Consider the following 16,014-nt stretch of genomic DNA (forward strand, 5'->3'; position numbering starts at 1 on the left):
TGTGAGATGGATCAAGGTGACCTCCTACTTCTCATTGGGTTCTCATGTTGTAAACAAGTGTCCTCTTCATGAGGTATTTAGTGCCAAATTATTTGCATTTTTATTCTTTTTTGTGTGTATCTGACTTCACTGTTTAAAATGGTCCCAAATGTACTGCTAAAGTGCTGTCTGGAATTCAAAAGGGCAAGAACATTGTGATGTGCCTTGTGGAGAAAATTCATGTGTGAAGTGTTGTTCAGGCATGAGTTTCAGTGCTGTTGCCCATGGGCTCAATGCTAATGAAGCAATAATATATATTAAATATCTTTAATATACCCTCCTCAAAGTGTTTTTGTGAGGATTGGATGAGTCAATATATGTCAAGCACTTAGAACAGAGCCTGACACATAATAAGCTTGTCTATCTAGACCCACTGCGAACCATTTCTTCCCTGAGGTCTTATTGCCTCCCTGGGGTCTGCCTAGAAGAATGAAGCATTGGTCCCTTCTGTTCTGGGATCCTCCTCAAGCCATTTGGGGGTGGTTCTGCTCTCCAACTCCCACTCCCTCAGTACCAGATAGGCCCTAAGAGCAGGGAGCAGAACCACCACTGCCCTAGGATTCACCAGCACATGTGCACCCATTATGAATGCCTTGCTCTTAAATCACATTTTTTTTTTTTTTTTTTTTTTTTTTTTTTACTGAATCTTCCTACTGTGCCTCTGAAGCCTAAGGGCTTTTGAAACTCAGAAGCAAGAAGACATTCTTGTCTCACTGCTTTCTACTTTCATGTCCTTTCTCCAAAGCAATAAATTATCCTGGCTCAGCTTGAATGTGAAGGGAGGACCCAAAGGGACAAGAACATATGGAAATACCACAGGACCACAGGTAGTGGTGGGTGGATGAAAACAGTGGTGAACACTTTAAATATATTATGTAACCATCTTTTAGGAGAACAATTGCCTTGTAAACCTGAAGAATGTCAAGCTACTTGTGTCTTCTGTCTCTGACCAGAGTATATATATCTTCTTGATTGATTTTCCTTGTACTCTCAGCCTCTGAGAGGACAGGTCATGCCTGTCTTATTCATTCCTGTGTCCACAGTGCCTAGCACAATTCTTGGAGAGTGGGTGCTCCATCAATCTTTAATGACAGGGATCCCTGGGTGGCGCAGCAGTTTGGCGCCTGCCTTTGGCCCAGGGCGCGATCCTGGAGACCCGGGATCGAATCCCACATCAGGCTCCCGGTGCATGGAGCCTGCTTCTCCCTACGCCTGTGTCTCTGCCCCTCTCTCTCTCTCTATGACTATCATAAATAAAAAAAAAAAAAAAAAAAAAATCTTTAATGACAAATGGGTTCAAGGACACACACCCACACATGGTAGCTAGTACTTAGTTTGTTAGCGTGTATATGTTGGGGGAAGGTAGGAACCATATACCTAATCGAACACTTTCGTTGCTATTTTCTTAGCATATAGAATGGAGTTAGAATCACTCTCTCATGAACTCCATAGGAATTTGGGGGATTTTTTTAGTCTGATCTCTTGTTGAGGTGAAGTAGCTGGCACCACACTTTTAGCTCTCTTGACTTGAGCTATTTTGCCATCAGAATGCGGATTGTTAAGCCACACACCTGAAGCAGAGAGGCATTTATAGGCACCTAGTAGATACACAGACCCTTTAGATTCCTTGGTCCTGAAACTCCCCAAGCTACCCATTTTACCTGTTATAGCTGTGAACTAAAGAAAAACAACCCTATTTCTATATGCTTGGATTTCTTCCACGATGAGCCATTGTTCAAATTGTATCATAAGTTTTATGAAATATAACATCTGTCTGTCAAGACACTCATTGTTCTGAGATTGGCTGTGGTCTGAGTGTGACAACGTGGCCTGGCTCCGTGATGGAGCCAGCTGGATCATTTGTGGGCTCTTCTTTGTCAAGTTTTTGTAAAGCCTAGTTATCTGACATTAGCAGATGTCCTGTAGATGTTCCATCTTCTGGTTTGGCCAATAACCTGGTGATTAATTCCAGAGGCCCCAACGAGGCTAATGTTGGCAGAGAGATAAATGCAGTTTGGATTTAGATGTGGGGGTTGGTATTGGCCTTTCTTGCAGCTAAGATGACTTGGCTTTGTCTTGGAGACTATCTTTGAGGATAAAATCCTTAGCTTAAGCAGCAGCAGCAGACAGGAATGCGTTCAGTGAATCCCTACAGCCCTCTGCTGGCCTTTATCATATCTGAGGGTGTGAATAGATTCAGTTTAAATGTTTCTATCCAGAGTTGTAATAGGTGCCTATGGAATAATTACCCTAATGGCCCACTATTCCCTCAGGGCATGTTCTGTTGTAACATTTAGCTACATCCTATAGTAGCTTTTGGACAAATGAAATAGTTTTGTCTGTTTGTTTTTTTTTTTTTTTATCCCCCTCCCAAAAAGAAGAGAGGATTGAAAATTCCCTAAATTACTTGAAGCAGATGTCAAAATTTTGCTCAACTAATTAATGAGGGAACTGACAGGGAAGACATAAAGAACAGTTTCTCTAAGTTCTTACAGGGTGTGTGTATGTGATTAGCAAAAGTAAAAGATTGGATATAAATTTGACTAACTTTCTACAGGGCAGTAAAACTATAACTTCTCTGTAATATTTTTGGGGTAATTTCTCTATTAGGCTACAAAAGCAATACAAATGAGAGAACCCTAATAATGTCTGCAAATTAACCTCAATTTTTCACAACTGCACATCATTGTGCTTTATCAGTTTTGCATTGTTGGTCAAATATCCTATGACAACAAAGTCCCATTCCCTAGGTTAGAGTTTTAGATAAGGGTGGAGCACGTTTGATTGCAAACTGCTGTCTTACCAGGCTATGCAGAATGATGTTTGGATGGGCAGCACTGGTGTCACTGGGGAGCTTGAAAAGAATGTAGACTCTCAGGCCATACCCTGAATCTTTAAAGTCAGAACCTGTGGTATAGATTCAATGTTTGTCCACTAAAATGTACATGTTAAAAACCTAATACCCAGTGTGATGCTATGAAGAGGTGGAGCCTTTAGAAGGTGATTAGGTCATGAGGCCTCATGAGTGGAATTAGCATGCCTCACCAGACACACAATCTGCTGATGCCACAATTATAAACTTCCCAGCTAACACAACTGTGAGAAGTAAATCTTTGTGGTTTATAAACCGCCCAGTTTAGGGCATTTTTGTTATATAAACCCAAACAGACCAGGCCAATCTGCATTTTAATAAGATGTCCGTATGTTCATGCACACATGAACATTTAAGAAGCACTGCTTTAGACTGGTATTTTTTAAATCAGGCACTTACAGTTGCTACTCTTTCCAGGTCTGGGATACGTGGTGCTTCCACAGTACTTCCCACTTGCCCTGCTTGGTCTGTGGTAGGCCTAGGTCAGCCTCCAGAATGATCCTTGGATTCTAGTCACTGGACTCAATGTCCAAGTCCTTTCAGCCAGCTCTAGGCAGATTGTCACCCTGAGTGACAACCCGGCAGTAGTTGTCTTCTCCCATTTCTTCTTCTTTTTAAGATTTTATTAATTTATTCATGAGAGACACAGAGAGAGCCAGAGCCAGAGGCAGAGGGAGAAGTCACAGGCAGAGGCAGAGGCTCCCTGAGGAGAGCCTGATACAGGACTCGATCCCAGGACCCTGGGATCACAACCTGAGCCAAAGGCAGACACTCAACCACTGAACCGCCCAGGTGTCCCTCTTCTCCCACTTCTGAATTAGGGTTTCTGTAGCAAGTCTATAGGGACTCGGTTTGGGCCCTGCTTCTACCACTATATGGACTGATGCTTTACATGTATTGTCATGTTAACCCTCACAAAACTCATAGGAGGAGGTATCATCATCCCCATTTCTCAGAGCAATGCCCAAGATCACATGACTAGAAAACACCCAGGCGGGGATTGAAAGCAGAGTAAATTCCAAACCCCTAATTTCCATGCTGTCCCCTGTCACTTAACCATGTAAGCCCTTGGCTTTCAGATCTAATTCAACTGGAAGAGTTTAAATATCTATCTCTAAAATCTTTGCATCCACTGATATATTGAAAGCTTATGAACTTCATTGCTAATCAAGAGGGATCCTATAATAATTATTAATAATCAACATCCTCTCGGTACTATTAACTAGGCACCAATAACAAATAAACTCTTCAGAAATCTTCTATACTCTTTGAGTACCCAGCTCACAGTTCTAGCATCATTTATTAGTTTTTTGTTTGTTTGTTTGTTTTGTTTATTTTAGTAATTGTTTACTTACCTGCTTCTCTCACTTAGAACTGCCTTCTGGGGAGGAAGGGATAGGGTGCTGAAGCTAGGAGAGTCCTTTACATATGTTCAGTGCTCAACAATTTTTATTGATGTACACTAAGCCAGCAGACATAAAAATAGACTTGGAAACCCTCCAATTGTAGGACTCGATCAGTCTAGTCGATATTGAATATAAGTCTGTCATTATATTTATACCCACATATTTATATGCATGAAATAAAACCACCATTCTGTTGCACAGCAGAGGATTTATTTCACATATAAATTCTTTTAAATAGGCAGGAGTCTTTTGCTCTACATTTCCTTTGCTCAGTGGCATGGTAAGTGTGAAGGAAAGAGGCATAAATGACAGAATTAAATGACAATATAACAACCATGATCTGGTAACAAATGATAAATAGTTTCAAAAAAGGAATGTGTAAGCTTTTCATAGGATTAATTAAGGGGATTCTCAACTGGGGGCCATTTTGCCTCCTATGGGACATTAGGCAATGTCTAGAGACATTTTTGTTTGTCAGGCTGGTGAAGTTGTTACTGGCATCTAGTGCGGAGAGACCAGAAATGCTGCTAAACATCCTAATGTACAGAACAGCCCTTCACAACAAAGAATTCTTCAGCCCAAAATGTCAGTAGTTCTGAAATTGGGAAATCTTGATTTATAATACAACCCCAAATAGTGCTTGAAATTTAGTACATCTTTATTGGTTGATTGCTTGGTTCAGCACATGACCTCTGACACCCTTGGTATCTCCATGATTAGATAAAGAGAGTCATTGTCTAATAGTGATCCAGAGGCACCATTAGTCCCAGAACTGCCCTCTGTATCATAACAGAGTGTGGCTGGCTCAGGGGCCTCCCTTCCTCTCAAAGCCTGGGACCCACCATCCAGGACAGGTCCCATATGTGTCATTTATCTGTTTATGTACATGCCCATTGCCCATAACTAGACCATATACTCCTGTTGCCACAAGACGTATGTTTCACCTCATTGCACTCATTTGCCACAGTCTCCCATAAGTCTGTCTTATAATGCTTTGGCACTCAATGATGCTTTATTTTTGAAATTCATTGGTTAAGGAGTTTGTCATCTGTAAATATCCTCTATAGTAAATTGCAACTAATGAGAATGAAGAGTGACTAGAATCACCCATTCTTCCACCATTCGGGATAAATTAAGAGTCATGGTATTTGACATTCAGATTTGTGTTCCTGGGGTCAGGGTTTATTCTGGGTGTTTAGAGTTACAGTTAGAAAATTCCTTAAGTTTCATTTTCTTCCTTGATTCCCTTGTTTGTGAGAATATTGTCTTTATTTGGGAAATAAAATAGAGTCTTCATTCACACAAGAAAAACAAAAACAAAGTATTTCTGGCCAGGCAGATACATGTGTTTGGTAAGGCATGATGGGAAGTTGACATTTAAAGGTATCTGACAGAGTGATCAGCCCTATTTAAGTTTGTGATGTAGGTAGGAGGTGTGTTTGGCATCCATCTCCTTATTTCCCTGGGTACCCTGCCACCCTTGGGTGTCCCCCTGCCCTGCATTTCCAGAATCACTGATGCTTGCCACCAGGAGAAACATCTGAGGAGCACTTACTACTTTGGTGCTGAGTAGTATGTGTCTTGCCCAGGTCAGGGGCACTTGTATTTTAAAATCCAAAAGGGATGAATCATTACTAATAGGATTTCAAATATTAGACCATTAGGGCAGGATTGATTTGGGGAAGTCCTTCCTCAATGTCCCCCAAATCACACCGTCTTTAGCAAAAGCAGGTGAAGCAAACATCAGAGAGACTTCCATATTTCAACATATCCAAGTCATTTGTTTTGTGACTATCAATTGGAACAAGTTCCTTTAGCTTCTAACAGAAGAAAGAAGACAGAGTCCAAAGCTGTTTGATCTTTGCAAAGGAAGCCTATTAACAGATAAATGCCAATGCAAATAATTTTACTGCAGTCCAGCCCCAGTTTTTTTTCTGGAGCTTTGTAAGGGCAGGAATTATAGTTCTGCAGCAGTTTAGAGACTGCAATTTAGAAAGGCCACAGGACTTCTGATGGTGGCAATATTTGTGTCTGGCACTAGTCCATTTTCTAATCATGACCCTACTTGTAGGTTACTCTTCTGTTATTACCCCCGTATGATGAGTGAAGTCCGAGGGCACAGCAAGTACATGCCAGAGCCAAGCTTGAGCCCCTGTTTTGTGATTGCGAATGTCTTGGCCTCCTGCTGTGTTAACTCTCCATCATAAGCAGGCGCCTCTGCTGACCTCAGGGGGTTTTCCCACTGAAGGGGAGGGTCCGGACACCATGAGAAAGAAGATGGTTTGCTAAATATGCTAATACAGTTCTTTCTTGTTTTCCAGGTTTTGGAGGTGCCCTGGGTTACCTTTTGGGTGCCATCGACTGGGCCCATCTGGAGATAGGAAGAGTATTGGGTTCAGAATTCCAGGTCATGTTCTTCTTCTCCGCTTTGGTGCTTATTTTGTGTTTTATTATTCATCTCTGCAGTATCCCTGAAGCCCCACTTAGAGATGTTACAAAGGACATTCCCCCACAGCAAGCTCCCCAGGATTTTCTATTGTCATCAGACAAAATGTACCAGTATGGGTCTATTGAGAAAGCTAAGAACTGTTGTGTAAACCCAGAGCTGGCATTGCAGGGAGAAAAAACCCCAAATCCTTCTAAACAGGTAAGATGCAAATTTTTTTTTCTTTACTCAGGAAAAATATCCTTGTTCTTACCCTTCTTATTTTTTTTAATTATTCTTTTTTTTTTTTTTTTTTTGCTCTAACAACTTTCATACAAGCTCAGTCAATCTCTATGAGTCTGACTTCTCTTGGGTTAGCCTATCTATTTTCTAGGACTATTGGGATATTTAACTAAGATAAGGCATGCAAAGGTGCTTTTTAAGCTTTATATAAGTAAATGAGCATATTATAGTCATTCATTCAACAAACTACTTCGGGTACCAAGTACGTGGAAAGCACTACTAGGTATTGAGGGATCATAAAACAGATTATTAATCTCTGCTCCCTGTGCTCAAGAATTTACAGCCATAACAGAGGGCATAATAATACCAGTTTATACCAATACATATTCCAAGGTCAAATATACTTATTTTCCAAAACCAGAGAGGTGGCAGTACAGTTTGGAAATTGGAACTTTGTTTTTAATGCCAAGAGGAGGCCTGAATTATTTCAGGATTCAAACTGGATCCCATAAAATTCATCCTCAATTCCTTCATGCCATCATTGCTTACTTTATCATTTCAATAGTCTCCTTTTGAGTGTACTCTTAGGAAGTTCTCTTCCCCACTCTCGGCTCTGGGCCTTTTTCAGGTATAAATGCACCACCACCCAATCTCCAGTTGACAAAAGTGTACAATACGTTCAGTAGAGCAACTCCCAAGGGCTCAGAACCATTGAAAGGGCTTCACCAAGGGAACAGATGAGTCACATAATAAGATGCCAGCTGAATTTTCATTCTGAGTTAAAATACCCAAAGGGCTTTGAATATTTACCTTCCCAGCTTTTACAGAAATACTAGGCACAATTTGAAAGCTCATATTTATTTTTGGATGACAGGGAAAATTAGATTAACAATGAAAGTAGGATGAAGATTATGTATAAGGCAGAAGCATAAATTAATATTTGGAATGAGAATGAATACTTCTGGCCACATTCACTTTTAAAAATTTTGGATTTTTGGAAAGAAAAGAAAGAAAATAAGAATAAATCATTGAGTCTGAGGCATGAAATTCAGGCTGTTGTTGTTTAAAGATTTCATTTTTATTTTTTAAAGTAATCTCTAAACCCAACAGGGGCTCAAACCTACAATCCTGAGATCAAGTGCTGCATGCTTTACCAACTGCTCCAGCTGCGGGCTCCTGTTGATTTTTGTTCTATGCCCTTAGCTTCTTCCTATGGTTGAGTAAAAAGTAACAATCGTGCATTGAATTTATTTTTCAGTCAACATTTATTTTGACAGTTACCATATTCTATGGGCAAGAAAGTTATTTTTTCTAATTCCAGAGGAATGTCTATACTTTTTAAATACTAAGTACAGTCGTCCTCATTTATCTGAAGTTTCACTTTCTATCTTTCTGTTACCTATGGTCAACCACTATCTAGAAGCAGATGATTTACTGTTAAAAGGTCAATTTACTGTTAAAAGGTAGCTTAATGCTATGTCGTCCACCTCACTTCATTTCATCACATAGGCATTTTATCATCTCATGGCATCACGAGAATAAGAAGAGTGAGTATAACATAATCATGTATTTTGGGGGAGAGAGACTACATTCACACAACTTTTATTACAGTATATTGTTATAATTGTTCTATTTTATTATGTTATTGTTAATTTCCTACTGTGTCTGATTTATAAATTAAACCTTATCATTGGTATGCATGTATAGGAAAAAACATAGCCTATATACAGTTCAGTACCATGTGCAGTTTCTGGCATCCACTGGGGGCCTTGGAACGTATGTGCCATGGATAAGGGTGGGAATGACTGCATGAGAAGATCAGTTCAGTCATGGCCAGGAGGTTCAATACTACAAAATTGAAAAATTAAAAAAAATCAATTTATCTAATAAATGTACAAAAAGTAAATATATTTTCCACAACGAAGAATTAAAAAGCATTATTATATAAAATTAAGAATTGTAAAATAGCTGTTATAGTTAAAATAGAAACTCCCATGAGAATACCTTGTAAATAAACTAGCCAAGACTCAATTTCATTGTGTCAAGATTAAGAACAGATAAATATTTGACAAGACCTATCATCCCACAATGATTGATGTTTATAGTCTCAGTGAGTATCTTAATATTCCCAAGGTTTCTTTCTCTTCTTATATAACAAGATGCTGAAAGCTGTTTTATTCTTTGTATTTCAAAACAGTTGTGTCAGTAGTTCAAAATTTCTGATTTTCTCAAAGCTTCTGATACAAAAAAAGTATAGCTGCTGGTTTTAACATAATTTAAGTCTAAATTAAAGAATATGGGTATGTGTATTGATTGTGTGTGTGTGTGTGTGTGTGTGTGTGTGTGTATTCTATATTGTCTTCACTTTAGACTCCACAAAGGGCTCATTTATTAAAAAGATTTTATTTATTTATGAGAGACACACAGAGAGAGAGAAGCAGAGACACAGGCAGAGGGAGAAGCAGGCTCCATGCAGGGACCCCTATGTGGGATCCCGGGTGTCCAGGATCAGGCCCTGGGCTAATCCACCTTGTTGAGCCACCCGGACTGCCCACAAAGGGATCATTTACATGTGCTGGCTCATGGCAGGATCCAGAGAAATAAACTAGGAAGAGGTACTTGACCAAAACCAGGGAGCTGATTTGCTCTCTGTATTAGTTTTCTATTGCTACCTAGCATATTACCACAGTTTGTGCAGCTTAAAACCATATATATTATCTCACAGTCCTGTAGATCAGAGTTCTGGGTGGGCTCAACTGGGCTCTCTACTTAGGGTCTCACAAGGCTGAAATCAATATGTTGATGGAGGAGCATTCTCATCTGGAGGCTCAACTGGGGAAGAATCAGCTTTTGGGCTCATCCAAGTAGAATCTAGTTCCTTGTGTTTGTAGGACTAAACTGCTTATTTTCTTACTGACTGATGGCAAGAAGTCACTCTCATCTCCTAGAGTCTACTCTAAGATCCCTTTCATGTGATCCCTTCCACCTTCAAAGCCAGCAACCCTTGTGCTTTGAAACTCCGATTTCCTCTTCTGCTCCCACCTGGAGAAAATTCTTTGCTTTTTAAATTGCTCATGTGATTTGGTTAAGGTCACCCAGATAATCTCCCTTTTGATTGACTCAAAGTCAAGAAATTAGTAACCTTAATTAAATCTGCACAATCCCTCTGCCATGTAGCATGGCATAATTATAGGGTAACATCAGAGGACAGGGATCATGGGGCCATCTTAGAATTTAGCCTACCATGCTTTCAGATTCAAGAAATCTAAGAATTATAATCATCTAAGGGCTAGCTTAGATCTGTGAGCCTTGTCCTCATGTAGTGGTTCTGCCATCCAAAGACAGGATGCTAGATATCTCTTACATCTTGGCCCAAAGCAAACCCCATTTCCAGACCTTTTACCCTTAGGTCTCCAAAACCTTATTCAGGGCCCTCATACTTGACAGAGCACTTCCTATAAGACCCCTCTGTGGAAACCTTGGTGCCATGCCCAGAAAGTGTGATGCTGTGGGGTAATTGACTGACACGTATGTGACATGGCTGTGTGCTCTGGCTCACACAGCTGGCTGCATGTCTGCACTGAAGGTCACGCCTGTTTCCTGTTTTATTCCAGATTAGTAAGAAGATGACCATGACATCACTGCTGAGGGTGCTGATGAATATGCCTTCCCATTACCTCTGCCTTTGCATCAGCCACTTCATTGGATGGACTGCTTTCCTGTCTAACATGCTCTTCTTCACAGATTTCATGGGCCAGGTAATAAACATGTCTGTGCACAAACTCTTTGACTTGCATATCAGTCCTTCAGTCAGCACCTGTTGAGTTTCTTCTGGGCTCACCCCAAGGATGGGCACAGTAAGAATGTAAGGAAGAGTACCTTTAAGGAGCTGTCTTACAGACAGGAACTGGAGACAAGTTACTACACCCTAGAAATCTCTATGGGACCAGGACTTATCAAATACAACAAACAGGAAAGAATCAATGTGAGCTGCAGTAGTCATGGCAGGCTAAATAAGGGAGGTATAGTATAGTCCTGGCATTGAAAGGTGAATAGGAGTTGGACAGAGAGAGAAGAGGGAGAAAACATTCCAAGCAGGAATAGGAATGGCATTGTGGAAATGAGTCAGAAGAAGCCTGTTGGTTATACCAGAAGAAGGGTGCCAGGGTTGCTTAGTCAGGTGGGGGCTGGATATTAGGTGGTAGGAAGGGTTTTAATGATCCAGGGAGATACTGTTTAGACTTGATGGCATGGCATTAGGACTTCTTGAAGGTCCTTGAGTAGAAGTGTAAAAGGATGAAAGGGGTGATGCGGTCATGGGAGAATGAACTCTGTGTCCTGGGAAGGGCCCCCTGGGCAGGGACATGTCGCTCCTCAGGATGGAGAAGCAGAGTACATGAAAGGGGGTCCCTACCACACTGCATTTGTATCTCAACAGCCCCAAATCTCTTTCAGATTGTATACCACGGGGATCCCTACAGTGCACACAACTCCACAGAGTTTCTCATCTACGAAAGAGGGGTCGAGGTTGGATGTTGGGGCTTGTGCATCAATTCCGTGTTTTCCTCACTTTATTCTTGTAAGTCTCTTCCTCCTCAAGGTGTCTTCTAGAAGGCTCTGGTATAGCAGAATATTGGATTTTATGTATTTATATGTATTCTTTTGCTCTTTAAAATACCAGATTCTTGAGGTGCCTAGGTGTCACAGTTGGTTAAGCATCCAGCTCTTGGTTTCAGCTCATGTCCTGATCTCAGGGTTAAGAGATGAAGTCCCGTATTGGGTTCCTCCCTCAGCATGGAATTTGCTTGGGATTTTCTCTCCCTCTTTCTCTGACCCTCCCACTCATGCTCTCTTTCTCTCTTTTTCTTTCTTTCAAATAAATAAATGAAATAAGTAAAACATCATATTCTTGATAAATTATGGAAATCAGGAAAAACTATTCCCTTAGAAAGGACCACAGGAAGTATCTTTTTCCATACTGAATTCTATGTTATTTTCCTCATTGATTATCCTTTCCTTGGAATCCATGGGTTCTTGATGAAAGTTCTCTAGAAAATAAAGGGAAACCTTGTAAACAAGTTAGTGAAGTATTGGATGCACAAGGGCTACAGTCCCAGCACTGACTATCAGGTCTATGTTCTACTGGAGAAAGATCACTGGTGGAGTTTCACAGATATGTTTATTAGATCTGTAGATGACAGAACATAGGAGGGATGGTTAATATGCTAGGTGACAGAATTAATGTGCAAAATGACCTTAGCTCAAGTGAGGGAGGAAGGCATGTCATAGGAGCACTGTTCCAGGATTAAGGATGACAACTTTCTTTCTCAGGTACCAGCTTTCCATGGGGACTGGAGTCCATTAACCCCTGCTTAGCTAAGTTTCAGTTCTAAAGACACTGCAAACAAAGAGATTTCTGTGATTGGTTTTATTTATTGTGTTTTTATAAAAAGATTTTATTTATTTTATTTATTTAAGAGAGAGAGTGCACATGTGGGGGGAGGAGCAGAGGGAGAGGGATAAGCATATTTTGCGCTGAGTGCAGAGCCTGATGCAGGGCTCAATCCCAGGGATCCAAGATCATGACTTGAGCTGAAATCAAGAGTTGGTCTCTCAAGAGACTGAGCTACCCAGGCACCCCTGTGACTAGTTTCAAACATCCCAAACTAATGTACTATAACACTAGTATCATTTGGTGCCCACCAATGTATACGGAAATCTCCAAGCTCTGTATACGTTGAATTAAGTGAAATAATCTAGCCAATAAAATGTATCCAGGCCTCCCATTGGAATGGAATTGGAATGGAAATTGGGCTCCTAATAATAAAGGGAGCTCTCCTGGATTGTGGGGAGATAGCTGGACCCCAACTCAGAGCTCTAAGATTTGGGCAGGCCCAGGGGACAGCAAGGTTGTGACCCAAGTGGGAAAGGGGGAAGTGATGGAGGACAATCCCTGTTATCATTCTCAGGGGCACTCATTCTGTCATTGAAGTGTGCTTTTTAGGGGGAAGAGAGTGAATGTATATATTAACCCCTTGTCTGACCTCCAACTAGCCATAGCACAGCAGGAAACCTGCTGCAAGATCAAAAAAATATCTTCAAAATATAGCACAACTGGGGAAAGGAGACTAAATACAAACATATAAGTAATTCATGGCCTAGTAATCATGAAGCCATAAAATTTATTTTTAAAAAATTTATGATAAGCAAATAATAGCAGCTTAAACCTTATATTTCTCCTTTTTCCCCCTTAGAGTGCATGAACTAAGAACATTCTTAGAGGAAGATGTCAAGTACTTAAAATAGAATCTGAGAGTGGTAGATTAAGGGTCTAATTATTCATCTCAATCCCTTTATGTTTTCTAGAGATGGGGCACTATTTACTACCACCTTCATTCTTGTAAGAGGAGCTCATTTTTTCCACAAGTAATAAGTATTTTAGTTTTGTGTCAATTAAAAAATAATTTTTTTCGAAGAATCCCTACCAGGGACCATTCTATTGGTCTAGTCTTATTTCCATTTCATGGCACTTGAAAATTAAAATGCATGCTATTTTTAGGCCCCGTTGAGTTAAAAGCTCTGTGTACAATAAACTATTATTTGAATCGTTTTCCAACGTTATTTTAATGTATAAACCAGTGGGATCCCTTTCACTTGAATTAGAACTAAAATTTTATTTATAAAATACCAACCAGCCCTTAAGGATCTTCAGGGGCTCTCCATGACCATAAGATAAAGTCAAAGTCCTCAGCCTGGCATTCCATGATTTTCAGTTTGGTCTGATTCGCACTTTGACCCCTCTCACTCCAGTTCAGATTCACTACACCTCATGACTCACTACACAGGCTTCTTCAGCTCTGTGGATTTTCTACTGCTTTTGGTTTCTCCTTCTCCAGATGCTCTTTCTAATTCCACATCTGGACAACTGCTAATCATGCTTTTAGACTCAGCTCCAATGTGACTTTGTCTGTTAAGTCTTCCAAGTTCTTTCTCCCTGCATTCCAACCCACCCTGAGCAAAATCAATCATTTCCTTCAATTCCAGAGTGCACCCTCTATTTTGGACTCATCACATAACATCAGATGAGAATCCAGAATTTCTATCCAGATGCAGTTTGGCAGGGCAATCTGGTTGCTAGGGTGAAGGGTGAGGTATGATATTTTCAAGTTCCTTTTGCATAGCAAGCATACTCAGATCCATGAAAATGGCAATATTTAATACTGGAAAGTAGCCAATTTTTCATATCCTATAGTACTATTCATAGCTGGTGCTTAAATCCATCATTTCCTTCCAATCCCAATGGGAGGCACAGTGTGAGGACATAACCACAACTGGGTATCAGACCCAGTAGAGGGTGAGTCAGCTTGGCCTTTACACTTAATGATTTCTCTTCATGGATAAGGGATTCTTTGCTTGGCTTTCAGTCTTTGTTCTGAAGTTACTTCTGTTTCCAAATAGCCCTTTATGCTTTTTTACCTTCTTCTTGTCTGGCCTATATAATTGGATGAGAGAATTTCCCCAGTGACTACTGATGGTGTCTTTTAAATACTGAGATACCTAGATTACATTTTTCGTATAATCATTAAGCAAACAGAAACTGAACTAACTATATACTGCTCTCACTCTTAACCTTGGCAACAGCTCCCTGGGGGATGGTATGGATTTAATAGAGAAAGCAACGTTGCCCACTTGTCATTTTCCGAGCTCTGATTGCCATAGCATGATCTGAGACAGTGTTTAGTTTCATAATATATTCAGTTGTAATCCAGGTTAGGTTTCTTGTCTATGTGATGTGAGTCCAACAGTTCTTTGTATAGATAGGGGAAATTTCATTCTTGAATAGACACATTTCAGGTCTTAGCATTCATCCCCTGGGTTCATGTGTTCCAGTAGAATGGTCAGGGGAAAGATAGGGAGTGTATAGATTAGAAACAGCTATTTAAAAAGAAAGAGCAGAGTTTTTTTGGGATCTCATTTGAAAGAGCAAAGATTTTTAGGGATCTCATTTGATCCTGGAGACAATCACAAAGAAGGGTTTTATTAATGTCTCTTCTTCTTTTTTTTTTTAAGATTTTTTTTTTTTTAGTTGAGGAAGCTGAGATTTTGAAAAGATAAGGGAATGGACAGATGGTGAGGGAGTCAGCAGTAGGGAGGTTCTGGGTACAGTGAGGGCCCCTCACCAGCCTGGGAAGTGTTGGCCAGTCAGGGAACCTGTCTTTAGATAAAGGACATTCTTCACTTCCTTCTCAGGTGTGCAGATGATGTTCAGATGGAGGGGAAAGGGCCAAATGACTTGGATTATTCTTAAAATCTGGTTGTTTCAGTTTCCTCCAGCCTGACTTTGGGCCACGGGGCCAAGATAGGCCTGGATTGTTGTGTCCTGTTAGGCTAGACTCTGTGAATCAAAAGGACCTACTTTTCTTTCCCGTCTTGCATCCCCACAATCCCATAGCCAATGTGGGCTTTTTCCCACCTTTGCATTCTGTTGCTATTCAACTGCCTGCCGGACAGTGCCTGGTCCTTCCTTGTGGAAAAAAGCAACCTCGCAAGGCAGTTTCCAGCCCTCTGTATGCACAGGATTTAAGATTGATTCCAAAAGTCAGCTGTTTTTAAGCACAGATAAGGAGGTTCTTTTGTTCCTGACTCAGCATCAAAGGAAGACTCCTAAAAAAAAAAAGTGAATCTTCAAAAATAAAGATTGTCTTAAATTACCAAGTGTTGTGAGGCACCGCCAGCTGTAATTTCTTTCTTTCTTCTCCCCACAGACTTTCAGAAACCTTTGGTATCCTACATCGGATTAAAGGGTCTTTACTTCACAGGGTATTTGCTCTTTGGCCTGGGAACAGGATTTATTGGGCTCTTCCCGAATGTCTACTCCACCCTGGCTCTGTGTACCATGTTTGGTGTGATGTCCAGCACTCTGTACACTGTGCCCTTTAACCTCATTGCCAAGTACCACCGCGAGGAGCAGGAGAAGGTGTGTCATTGAACCTCACCCCAAAGGCAGAGGGGAGGATGGGGTAAGAAAG

At 40.6% G+C, this 16,014-nt stretch overlaps 1 protein-coding gene across 1 annotated transcript in view; it reads left to right on the forward strand.

The window, feature by feature from the left end:
* The window catches only part of SLC45A2 (solute carrier family 45 member 2), a 30,935-nt gene that overhangs the window by 12,418 nt on the left and 2,503 nt on the right, over positions 1–16,014 (forward strand). The window contains exons 3-6 of the mRNA XM_025984098.2: positions 6,639–6,964; positions 10,600–10,743; positions 11,441–11,564; positions 15,751–15,962. Coding sequence (XP_025839883.1) covers positions 6,639–6,964; positions 10,600–10,743; positions 11,441–11,564; positions 15,751–15,962 — 806 coding nt within the window. The remainder of the gene's footprint in view (positions 1–6,638; positions 6,965–10,599; positions 10,744–11,440; positions 11,565–15,750; positions 15,963–16,014) is intronic.

The sequence above is a fragment of the Vulpes vulpes genome, chromosome 4 (assembly GCF_048418805.1).
Source record: "Vulpes vulpes isolate BD-2025 chromosome 4, VulVul3, whole genome shotgun sequence".
Classification (NCBI taxonomy): Eukaryota; Metazoa; Chordata; class Mammalia; order Carnivora; family Canidae; genus Vulpes; species Vulpes vulpes.